The sequence below is a fragment of the Ischnura elegans genome, chromosome 6, assembly GCF_921293095.1.
Source record: "Ischnura elegans chromosome 6, ioIscEleg1.1, whole genome shotgun sequence".
Lineage (NCBI taxonomy): Eukaryota > Metazoa > Arthropoda > Insecta > Odonata > Coenagrionidae > Ischnura > Ischnura elegans.
The window spans coordinates 45,938,311-45,951,042 of NC_060251.1; the positions used below are offsets into that span (position 1 = coordinate 45,938,311).

Sequence of the window (12,732 nt, forward strand, 5' to 3'; positions counted from 1 at the left end):
CGCTAGGTGAGATGGCGGATTGAAGCTTGGCGTGGACTTGTATTTCAAAGGGGGGATCCCGTGGAGAACCTATCCAGTCAGGAGAAAACTTTTACCTTTGGCTCACCATTGTTTATCTGAGGAAATATATAGAAGTGTTTCCGTGTATAAAAAGTAGGTTTCAACAGTTAACCCTTTAATCCTATGTCAGCTACTCATGATTCCAGATAGCATGGTTCCAAAAATTTTGTTGTCACCAAAGTACCATGTTGCTTGACGTACTAGTTTATTTTGAAGATCAATTACATACCAAACAATCAATAAGATGCATGTTATTTAAGTTTCATCCTATGGAAAATCAGTGATATGGTTGACTGGTTGGCATTGCTCATAGTCATTAGTGAGGAGCAAATATTAAATAGGGTTTGTAAAAAAATATTTTATCTTGAAAATATTATTGAGTGGACGCCTTTTACGAGTACAGAAAAAATTCCGAAGGATGTTTTCCTGCTGTGCTTGTTAATAAATGGGATGTTTTTAATGTATTTCGGTGCTATATCCTCTCAGAGAGTGACCCTAGAATAAGTAATCACAAGGAAGACTAAAATGTCACCAAAGCCCTGGCTTTCATAAGTGACCTATGACCCCGTGTAGAGGTGCCGTGGTTAACATTTCCTGTCCTGCAGTCTTACAGCTAATGGAAGGCCAGTGCAATAGCTGGTATGAGATTGGTCAAAACCCTATTTTTGGGCAGATGACCATCCATTGGCCAGTTAAGGGATAGCTATGGAAATCTGCATTCGTTTTTGAATGCGATTCCAATGGCAACTGATTGTGTAACGTGACTCTAATTGAATTCCTCCCCTCTATTCAAATGCTCCCTTGGTCAAGGAATCAAATTTGATGAGTACCAACCTCAGAACTCTCATATACGATGAGGTGGCTGTCCAATTCTTTTACCACCTAGTGCTCACACAAAACCAAAGGAAAATTTTGAAGTTACTGCCTGTTGTTCCTATAGAAAATATAATCCTTATAAAAAGTACTCATTGGACCCAAGCCCATGAAGAATGCATGAAATCTGCAACCTTGCATGCACTCCTCTATGAAAGGGTTAAGGACTTTGACAATTCAGTACATGCATGACTCAAAAAGCATTCAATGGGAGAAAAATGCAGGTCCTCAAGGTGATTGAGTAGCAATGAGTTGTAGTAGAGTAGTTGTAGGGGTGTGACTTGTTACATAAATGCACGTTAAGGTTGGATGTTCCCCGGCATACCGTCAGAGGAACACGACCGAAAAGGCATGAAACTCATACCCAAAATTCATCTTTACCCATAAAGGCCCAGCATGAAATGACTTGTCCACAAAGGCATAGTTGTCAGCCCACGCATGAGCGATAGGTTATGAGCAATCACGAGCCTTAATGTACATATCCTAGATTCAGGAAATGTCAAAACAGTGCTGTGATTGGACTTCCATTCATGCAAGGTTATTTAGGTCAGAATAAAGGACGAAAACAATAATTTTTCATTTGTGCTCATCATGTCCAGGGAAATTGTCTGATACCGCTTAAAATAACTTTATTTTACCTGTCTGATGTGAGCGAAGTTGTGATCCAATTAAATAACCTATTGTTGGCAAATGGGTGAATATATTCTAATTTTCCGAGAAAAAAAATTCTTTTATGGTTTCATAAATGCTGAGTTCTCTGATTTTTCAAGGCTATCTACTTTATCAATTATTTGATGCTTTTGGTAAATGGCAGAGTGAACTTTGGAAATGTATTCGTGATACAGACTTTTCATTAATATAAAAGTTGTTAAATAATGATTCAAAACTGTGTCTAGTGAAAAAGTCATTTAAAGTTCAAGTTCCACTGAAGACCAGTATGGCATCCTAATAATTATGGTAAAATGAGTTACCAACATCAAATTACAGAGAAGTTCCATCACAAAGCAATTATTAAGTAACAATTCGGGATGCAACTCTTGAGAACAAACTGAATTCAGTTCAGTCGCCAAGTATTTCTTGTGCTGTGAGGGGATATGAAGAACAGTGTTGGGAGCCAATGGTAGAAGTGAGCCAAAAGATGGAAGAGATAACATGTTTACCACTTAGTGCACGTTGTCTTAGTTATGATAGTAATTGATTATAGTGCGAAAAATCCACAGAGGAAAAATCATTCGCCTTGACCGGGATTCGAACCCGGATCCCTCGATTTCCGGCCGAGTGCTTTAGCCAGTTAAGCTACCGAGGCGTCATTCTCCCCTGTGGAAATTTGTGGAGAATGGAGAGAATGACGCCTCGGTAGCTTAACTGGCTAAAGCACTCGGCCGGAAATCGAGGGATCCGGGTTCGAATCCCGGTCAAGGCGAATGATTTTTCCTCTGTGGATTTTTCGCACTAATTGTGCATTGCGGGTGACTCCGTAAAAAGTTATCACCGTGGCTAGTCCCGGTATACTTTCATAATTGATTATAGTTCGTAAAAATTTTATCTTGAGGATATACATCGCTTGACTTTTTCTTCCCTTATTTAAGTGTATATAACTATTCTTTTCCTTATTTTAACAGAATGCCTTGGTGTGTGGCAGAATTTTATCCCCACCGAGACTATGACAACATGTCCATTCAAGTTGTCCCGAGTTCATGGGTTCAGCAGGTGGGCAAAAAACTTTTCACTTTGTTCCCGCCAACCTATTACTCAATTGCTGCCGTTAGACGGGCAGTGAAGGAGGAAAAAGACCCAGAAGAGGACTGGGACGCACTTGGACTGCATTATGTGACCGAGAATTTTGGTGTGGACTTGATCTATGATACTATATTCATCTCTTCTCTTTTTCTTGTTACTCTGGTGCACTCCTATTCTATTGCTTTTTCCATATTCATTTCTTACTAGACTCACTGACAGATGCCAGAGCCCTTGAGGCAGAGGTTGCTGACTGCTCTGACACAGAGTTAGAGGTGTTTGTAGGCACATATTTGGGGGCCCAATCTAAGAGGAGGCGAAAAATGAAGAAATTAATATATCCAGGCGAGTCCAGTGACTCTGGAACCACAGGCAGTATTCACGATGAACTACCCAACCGCCCCAGTAAGTAAACCTACTCATTATAAATATTAAAAATTGACTAGGTTATAAAATAATACATGAGCTATAAATTTTGTGGTGTGTGCCATATTTGATTGGGTTTCGTATATCTTTCTCTTTGACTTCCTCTCCTCCTTTGTCTTCTCTTTAGGTATGACAGTTTTGCCTCAAGGTGCTGCTCAAGTGAGTGGCCAAAACTGGAATGGGAAGCTTCCAGGAAAGGGGACCAGACTAGTGTTGAGACTGGAGGTACCCAAGAGGCTGGAGAGCACTGTGCCTGCTGTTCATACCCCTACCAAGCCAATAAGTGGGCAGATAGTAATAGAGGATGCCTCTACCTCTCAACAAGCTGCAGAGTCGAGGGTATTTGTTTCTAGCCCAAATACTTTGTCATGCAGCAAAGAAAAAACCTTTGCCTTCGCAGGTAGGAAATTCAGATTAGAAGATTTGGATACAACATCTCAAATAAAAATCTCGAATTTCCTTTTGAGCTTCTGTTTGGAAGACCTGATGCATATTAGTTATTCTTTTCATTGCTCTAAGTAGGTAATGTTTTTAGTACTTCTTGATGTTAAATGGTCGGCAGTAGTTATGAAAGTTCTCTCAAGATATTGATTGCAGATGTACACTTTGTAATGCTCCATTCTGAAGTTTCAGTCTCATGGCTGGATTTTATTTTCTCAGATTATTTCAAGTAAGTTTTTCATGAAAAGTCAACTAGTCTGCAGTTGATTCATTCAGGGTTCTCACCAGGTGCAACAGTCATAAAATGTGAAAGGCTGATTAGCCTGCCATCCATGAGTAGTGTACTTTCATGCATGTATTGTTATAATAGTCAGTTTGGTGAGCAACCCAACCTATTCAATAGAGCTGTTTCCTTGAAGCAAATTATTAACTTTGGCTATCAATGATTTTATCCCTGTTGAGAAACCTAAGAGGACTTCGTGCAAATAACAAAATAATCACTGAATATTTTATGGCATGAAATCTGATTCCCTGAAGGGAACATCTCAAGAAAGTGGACTATGTATATGACTTAATATATTGCTGATCAATTGGCAAGGCAATGAAGACTAGTGATTCCTATGGTTATACTTTCAGTTATTATTATTTTTTCTCAAATTTATCGATCAATTCTTTTCATCTCTTTTTCTTAGGCATGTCTATTTGTACTCCACAGCAAAGGACAGAAAGCATTGGAAGGGGCAACACAATTGCTGCGGAAGCAGGGCCACAAGTGTGTTCTCCTGAGCAGAATTCCTCTCAGGCGAGAAGTTTCGATGGTCCTAGCCTCAAAGGTATGAGCAAGTGTAAATTTCAATCATACCAAACAAGTGTTATGCTGTCTTTACTTATACTATTTTACTTGTTATTTTCTGAAAGCAAGGCAAAATGTATTGATGGTTCAAATTTTTCATGTTTGGATATAGGAAAACTTAAGAGATTTTTTGTTTCAGATGTTATGTCAGCTATTCAAAAAATGAATGGGCAGATGGTAATGGAGCATACTAGCCTCAGCAAGAAAATTGATGCGCTCACTGTCAGGCTGGATGCTGTGCTGCAGCAGAAGGGTGGTGCTTCTGGTGCTTCTCCTTATAGAAGTGATTATGAGTCTCTTCATGAGCTTCCGGCAACATCCGAAACGGATTTGTTAGCTGTGGAGCATGATATTAAAATTGATTTGGAGTACCGGAGGTTTTTGGTAAGTTTTCCAAACATATGTGTTGCAAGGCAAAGATAACTTTCCTCCAAACATTTAGAAAAGTTAATCATTCTTTTTTCTGTAAATCATATTGTCATCTCTGCTTTGTTATTCAGGTAGATTATTTGAAGAAGAGGTGCTCCAGCCCTCTGCCAGGGTCTTCATCTGTCACCAGATGTGTGAATGACTGTTGCATTGCCTTGTTAACGAACGAGTTGGCGACAAGGTACTCCATGACAGGCAGGTCTCATAGTAAGACCTCATTTTCCGCCAAATTCCCGAATCTGATACATGCTATCTGTTGTAAGTAATTCCTCATGTTAAATTCTGATGAAATAGGCTCCAAATAAGTTTTTTTTATTTAGATTTTCTTTCCTTTTTGTAGTGACAGTAAAAGAAAAAGGAGAGGGAGTTTTTGACCCCAGCATCCAGGAAGTCAGAAGTCGGATGGGCGAATGGATGCGCCAAGCAATGCGTCGAACGGAGGCAGGGAAGGCTGCGAGGATAGCATACTATGAAGCCCAAAAATTTGGGCACGTATCAGCTCTTGACTTTGACTTTTAAATTTGTTATCTAATTGGTGAATAAATTCTCATATATGGATCTCAACCTCTTATTTTGCCCCTTGCTTTTAATTTTCGCCTGTATTCAGACTTAGGAAATCGGATGCGGATGATAATTGAAATTGGGCTGACGTACCCATCTCAAGGTTTGCCAAGTAAGTATGAGCCACTTAAGAATGCTGCATGCTGGTGATGTGTGAATTAGCCTTGAGAGTCTTATTTTTTGCGAAGTAATTTAAGTGGTCATATAAGTTTTTATCGGTTGTGAGTTTTTCATGGTTATTAGAATTCATGATTTTTTTAAATTTACCTTTTAGAACTTCCAATTCATAACGTTCTCTGCTGGCATCATGGCATTGCTGCTGTCGGTAGCTATCGATTGTGTTACGTTTGATATATTTTTCGATTGTGCAGGTAATGATACAGTAAAACCTCTATGTAGTGAACCTCTTTACATCATAAACCTCCATACTTCATACCACCTCTACGGTCCGGTCAGATTTACATGTAAATTTATAGGCAAACCTCTACGTAGTGAACCTCTTTATCTCGTAAAACCTTCACTTATCATACCAAGGAGATACCCCCGTGACAGCCTAACTACCTCCGCAAATCGTATCGACACCACCAGAAACCATTAATGCAGCTGCGATTAAGTACATGGAATGATATTTTCAGCAATATATGTTTCATCCGTATGTTTTTTTCTTTTAAACCTTCATTATGTTGTAATTTGCACGTTAATCATTAGTTGTGGCCATTTTGTTCCATATGAGAGCATACCTTACAGTAAATAAGAAAAAAGGTATTCAACTATCCTAATAATTTTAAGTGACTGTTGAATTAAGAGAGATCACATCGCTTTCTCTCGAATCATGGTAAAAATCACGAGATACTTCTGTTATTCGAGAACTTTCTGTTATTGATAAATATATGTTCACTATAATGTATGCATGTATGTTTAAACACATAAATATAATGGCTTAAAAGACAGTAGTGCCTCTCATTTGCAAAGGGTATGAAAAAATGGTGCCTATCATTGAAACCTCTCTATAGTGAACCTCCATACATCAAATTGCCCAAATTTTGGTCCCCTCCATAACGATGTAAAGAGGTTTTACTGTATATCTAATCTAACATTTTGACCTGATGTATAAATAGGGTTGTACCAAAAGTAAGGTTCCCATATTTTTTACAAATACAAAACTTTTTTTATTGATATAAATTTTCACATCGTTGAAAAGCTTACACTTTTGCCTATTTTTCAACGTAGTCTCCATTTTTTTCGACACACTTTTAAAAACAGTGCTCCAGCTTTTTTATCCCTAAGTTGAAGAAGTCTCCCGCCAACCAGTTGAGGAAGTGTGTGACCTCTGCTCTGACTTCATCTTCGCTCTTGAAGCGTTTGCCATCTAAGAGTTTTGTTTCGGGGATAAAATGAAATACCCACGCTTCATCTCTGGTGACGATAGAGACCAACAACAACTTCTCCTTGTTGCAGAAAGAAATTTTTGAAGAAATTTGCGAGCAGTGTCAAGGCATTGCTCCATGAGTCCGTCAGTCAGTATCCGGGAGACCCAGCAAGCACACATCATGCATTAACCCAACGTTTGTGTTAAAGTTCTTTCAATTGTGCCGTGAGAAGCTTCAGAAATGCATTCAACAAATTCATGGACAGTGACCCTCCGATCTTTGAGCAGCTCAGTGTTGATCTTCTGGACAATCCAAAACCGGCTGTCTTCACTTCGTTCTTCATCGTGAACTTCCGTGCGGCCCTCAGCAAAAGCCCTGCAACACTTGTGGACGTGCTGAACGGGCAAGCACTCTTCACCATAAAGTTCAGTCAGTTGCTGATGAATCTCCAATGGCGGTAACTTCCTTGCAAGGAGAAATCGGATTACTGCTCGATCCTCACACTTGGCCGGAACGGGGATCATCACTTTCATTGTTGACGGTTGCTAAGCCAATAATGAGCGACAAAGTGAATCGCGGACTGGCAGACTCGAGATTAGGGGAACCACTGCACACGGAAATGTTGTAGGATTTAGCCTAGCACCTTAGCTGAACATTGTAGCTCATTGGGAACCTTACTTTTGGTACGGCCCTCGTAATCAATTTCAACTAGTCTGAGGTACTGTGTGTTTTGAGAAAGGCGTAGCCTGAGGTGCCTGGGTATTTTCCTTCTGCCAACAGGTGTCACGGATGGAGGAGTTGAGCAGGAACGGCGATGGTACCTCTACGGGGCAAATTGGCAGCAGGACACTTCTCGAAGCACACTTCCGTCAGTCTGACCCCACTTAATGAATTCCCCTAAAAACACTCCTGCGTTCTCACCAAACACAACTGATTCGAGGAGGAAATCTTCCTTACCCACTTTTAGCATTTCAGTTTCTAAGTTTGAACCAGCTCCCATTGTCCGTTGGAGATCCAACCCTATTATGCCATCCATGGGTAATTTAAAGTCTGACCCCATTCCCTGGAATTCGTGCATTAATGTTTTCTTGCCTAACTACACAGGAAATTTTACCGTGCCCACTATTGCAAGGTGGTGTCTGGTCACTCCCTAGAGTTGCATCAGGGGAGAGCGGAGGGCTTGGGGGTGGGGAGGAATTTCTTCCCTAATTAGTGACAGTGTGACCCCTGTGTTGATAAGGAGGGTTGCCCGGCTACCTCCCACCATGGTGGATGTGGCATAGCTCGTGGTGTCTGGTCGGCTGGTTGACGGTGCCAACCTCTCCCGCTCGCTTTTCACCACCGTGGTGCCCCCTTCATGCTGCAGGGCTGGTGCCCGGAGGGAAGTCCATTTGGGTAGGCCTGGTATTGTTCTCTCGCTGCTGGGCCGTCTCTTGGAGGAGCGGGCACTGGCCTCGTCCCCCATTGCCAGAAAGGGCTTGTTTTGGTGGCTCAGGCTTATTTCAATTCTTCATATGCATGTGACAATGTTGTATGACTAGGCAAGGGTGTGAGGTGCACTTGGGGGATGGCGATTGGCTGCAAACCGTGCTGGCGCAAGGTTCTTCTCCCCTCCTTTTGAACTTCCATCGGACAACTCTCGCCGGCTGGACTGTAAACTTAACATTGCCAAATGTACATGGACTCCATAGTTTTTCACTGGAAACGTTCGAGTCATGGGTGGCCACATTGGGTCTGGTGCTAGGACAATATACCTACTCATTTGGAAGGTATTGCGGATAATGCCCTCAGGTAAGCCCACACTGAATGTGATACTGTTGGGGAAAGGCATGCTTGAAGACATACAAGGAGAACGCATGAGGTTTGGCCACAATGCTCAATGAGCAGATTTATGATGTTAACACGACGTCTGAGAGCAACTGAATTTCCGAAGGGCTAGGCCATGCATGCTGTCTTCTGATTGGCAAATGGAAAGTCACGCGTCGAGAAACTTATGCTCCACTCTCCAAAAAGAGTTGTTCATGCCATCACTATGTGGGACACCTAGAAAATGGACTCTCATATCAGGTGTCAAGATAAAGTGCTGCTTAACAATAAGAGGAAACACCCCAGCAAACAAAAATACATCAGGCTCTGATTTTTTCAACTTCAAATGTGGATTCATATATGTATCAAAATAAGCAACGAATATTAACTAAATGAGCTAATTTCCTTCACAATCTCACTCATCTCTTTGCCTTCCTCCTCCAAAATGTGGATCCACCAAATATCTCAGAAGAGTTTGATTGCTCTCCTCGCCCTTTGATTTACAATTCTCGGCAGGAGAAGTGTGTAAGTATATGAATGGACAGTCTTGTCCGTGTTTACAGTAATATTCTATGGTCACCGTAATTTACCTCATTCGTAGTTTTTTATCACTAGACATTATGGCTGCAAAAAATGATGCATGATCTTGTTTTGCATTTCTCTTTATTTTGTATATCAAAACACCATTTGATGCCTCATGAAAATCAATTATGTAGTTGAACACAATCTGAATATATGTAATTTGAAAATTATGATACATCATATTGCTTACAATATAACAATTAGAATTTAGTACACCATGTAGTAGGGTGATTTTACAGACACATGGCATGACAACAATCAGCAATAGAAAGCACGTGTTCAAATAACTTTTTGCTTCCATACTAAGGACAGAGCAAGTCATTTAAGATGGGGTCCCTAAGCTAACATGATTGTCCCTAACCTATACAGACATTACTACTAGAATGGTATTTCGTGAAGTGCTAATTCAACTTGGGAGTACATACTAATGTCAATCTCATAATTGAATTCCTCCATTAGACCCATTCCATTTCTCTTGCAGTTCATTGTGAATAAAATGTCCACTGTGTCATAGTTTATTTTTCCTTTGAATGGCTGTGTGTAACGTTAGCACAAAATGCATATTAAAATTTAAACATCACATTCATTTCTACTCATTCATTCAGTTGGCTGCAACATTTTCAGCCAATTCCTATACAACCATCTAAATCAGTTGGTGATGGCAAAATGTTTTGAGCAATGGTAATAAAAAAGGTGAACTTTTAGAGGAAGAATGATGTTTCTGGCCTCTGTCTTGAAGTTGATGCATATGATTCTCATCCGATGGGAAATGCTGCCACAGTAAATTGTGGTCAAAGACTCATTCTGCTCACAATTCTCGGCGAATCATGAAAACACTATCTTCTTACAACACAGGAAGTCGATGTGAAGAAGTCGATGGACGGTCACGACTTCAGCTCAGATCCAGTTCCGGTGATGTGACTCTCACTCCTTCTTTTGTGTTTTCGACTGAATTTTCATAAATTTAAGTGTCAAACTCACTGTGCAGGGTAGACTTATGTGCTAGCAGTTCTGCTGGAAGACCAAGGCTGCTTCTCTGTAGAAAAAAATTGCTGTGAACAGAGTGATCATTTCTCGACTATATATACATACTTCTTATTTTTATGAATTTAATGACAGGCAGATACACTACCGCAATTGAGCAAAATAAACAGCTCAGCCACCATTTCAGCCTGTAATTTTTAGTGGGATTTGAAGAATGGAAAATTTGTGACTAGTAGTTTCCCTTGAAATAAAAATTATGGAATGAAAACTAGCCCAAGAAAAAAATGGATACACAATTAATCATGCCAAATTCATAATACTCAGAGGAAAAACCTTTAAAAAATAAAGATAAAGTTGATCTATCAATTGTGATTTTACATTCCCATGAGTACATATGAATGTACATGTACCTATGGATAAATTGAAGGATATCTATTACTATGAAGAAGAATCCACAAAAACTTATCCTTCACTGCCATCTCAGTGCAAGCAGTGCACTAATGCACAGGTAGTGAAATTGGGACAAGCTATATTTATAGCATTGGAAGATGGTGTATTTTTCTAAGAAATTTAATGAAATAGCCTTTTTTGGTGAGCAGTAATTAATGCTATTCATCTGTTATACATAAAATGAATAAACATATCCAGCATAGTAAATGGGGTGGGACATTTGTATGGGAGAATGGAAATGGGGCTAGTTTGAACCCTTTCACACTGAATGTCAGGTGGAGCGGACTAGCATTTTCATATGCAGAATACCTAACATTGGGCAGAGCCGGATTTACCGTAAGGCAAAATAGGCACATGCCTAGGGGCGTCGCAGTCCAAGGGGTGCCTTCTGTTAAGCAACCGGCAATGGTCTGTACTGGAGGTGCCTCGAAGTGCACCGCTGTCAGCAGGCTTATTATGTGAGTTCCGTCAGCCTGCAGGTGCCCTCTTCACTAGGGCTTTAAATGTGCTAAGTTAGGATTGTAGCAGAATTGGAACTGCGTTTACGTATTTATTTATTTATTTGGCGAATTAATGAATTTGCCAAAAAGAAGACAAGAAGGAAACTTATGAAGTAGTTCTCGCTGTGCTTGAGGCAGGCCCCATTCTGTCTTCATTCATATTTTTAATCTGCACTTTGATTTCTCTAGAAAATATTGCAGGAAGATATGCAGTTGGCCGTATTTGTATTTTAGAGGCTTTGTTCAATTGAAAATGTCGTTCGCACCACTGCTCTTCATGTGTTTAAAAATTAGTTAATTTATATTATATTTTGTGCTACCACAGTTCATTCAGATACAGCAGTACGTAATGTTTTTTTTTTTTTTTTTTTTGAAGTTACTCTTCTTTTTTGTTGTATGAATTAAGGCTAGACATTATTTTTGGAAAGTCGATATTCATAAAGTGTTTTAGTTGCATAAAAGTTTAACTGTTTCATATAGTTTTACTCCAAGCTGTTTGGTTTAATTGAATTGTCTATGTTTTCCCTGTGTAAAAATTCAAGCAAAAACCAAAGTTTAGCTTTACAATAACGGACATCTAGATTTAGGAGTCCTAGTACCTTGTGTTTACTAACTTTGTTGTTATCAGTGCTATTAAAATCCATTAAAAATTCCAAAATGCTTAAAAATGTTAGTTATACTCATAGAAGTGTAAATTATTGAAAAAAAAATTTGGTTTAAAAACACACTGGTAATGCAATATGTTGACCATGGACTTGTGCTAAGATAGGGTTAGAGGGCATATTCCTGTGGCCGAGGTAATGGTCTGGCTGAGTTGGGTCCCAAGTTGTTGGATTGAGAACACCTGGGCAACTCCTCCCAGCAAAAGAGCACTGTATACAGATAACTTTAAAATATTCTTATGCTACTCGTAGCCGCGGGCTGTCTGGCCAGGTCAGCTGGTCGGCAATCGATGAGGGCCCCGAGCTTAAGGGGCCCCCACAACGCTCGCTTCTGTATCGAAGTGTATATGAAAGGTGTTGTAAAAAAATCCTCAGACTACTTGAACCAAAGTTTTTCTGCAACTGTAAAATTCTACTGAAATCAATTTATTTAGGCGTGACTCGGTGGAACGATGACATATTCATGGTGAAGCAAAAACCCAGTACTGTTCCACAAACTTTTATTTGCTGTCGATTAGTTTTGATGCCCATAGCATCATTAACAAGACAAACAGACAAAGACAGAACGACAAAGACTGTTTGTCTTGATGAAGACTCTATAGCCATCGACACTAGTCAACAGCAAATAAAAGGTTGTGGAAGAGTACTGGATTTTTACTTCACTATGAATAAAAATCTGTTTCCATTAGTCGTTTTATTTACATCAATTTGTATAAAATGATTACTTAATATATAAATGAAATAAAGGTGTTAGAAGATAGTAAAAGAGGACCTAATGCTTTTTTGAAAGGGTTTTTCGTTAAGGTTATTTTAGATTTTTTTTAGATTTGGGTGCAGTTTTGAGAAGAAAATTCACTAAATATATATAATAGAATCATAATACATTATTAAATTTTATAAGCAGCAAAATTCTCAATTTTCGTTGTAATTTTTATTATGAAATTTCTATTTTTTTATAACCTTTTATCTAGTTTTTAAGAGCCATGATAGCGTCAAAA

The 12,732-nt window shown here is 39.4% G+C and overlaps 2 protein-coding genes across 8 annotated transcripts in view; one reads left to right on the forward strand and one right to left on the reverse strand.

Moving 5' to 3' along the window:
* The first annotated feature begins 22 nt into the window (after positions 1 to 22).
* Positions 23 to 5,377, forward strand: LOC124160607. Its single transcript, XM_046536493.1, has 8 exons — positions 23 to 153; positions 2,556 to 2,779; positions 2,881 to 3,075; positions 3,224 to 3,496; positions 4,230 to 4,370; positions 4,530 to 4,774; positions 4,891 to 5,077; positions 5,160 to 5,377. Exons 2-8 carry the CDS (start codon positions 2,557 to 2,559, stop codon positions 5,336 to 5,338), a joined length of 1,443 nt encoding a protein of 480 aa, XP_046392449.1. The 5' UTR covers positions 23 to 153; position 2,556; the 3' UTR covers positions 5,339 to 5,377.
* A 3,825-nt stretch (positions 5,378 to 9,202) lies between these two features.
* The window catches only part of LOC124160608 (glutamate receptor ionotropic, kainate 2-like), a 491,042-nt gene continuing 487,512 nt past the window's right edge, over positions 9,203 to 12,732 (reverse strand). For all 7 annotated transcript variants that reach the window (XM_046536495.1, XM_046536501.1, XM_046536497.1 and 4 more), the window contains one exon: positions 9,203 to 10,174. In XM_046536495.1, the coding sequence (XP_046392451.1) occupies positions 10,103 to 10,174 (72 nt within the window). In that variant the 3' untranslated portion in view covers positions 9,203 to 10,102. The remainder of the gene's footprint in view (positions 10,175 to 12,732) is intronic.

Coding starts and splice junctions, on each gene's coding strand:
- LOC124160607 (XM_046536493.1), top strand. CDS start 2,557: ATGCCTTGGTGTGTGGCAGAATTTTATCCCCACCGAGACTATGACAAC. Junction 2,780..2,880: donor TTATGTGACCGAGAATTTTG/GTGTGGACTTGA, acceptor ATTTCTTACTAG/ACTCACTGACAGATGCCAGA. Junction 5,078..5,159: donor TCTGATACATGCTATCTGTT/GTAAGTAATTCC, acceptor TCCTTTTTGTAG/TGACAGTAAAAGAAAAAGGA.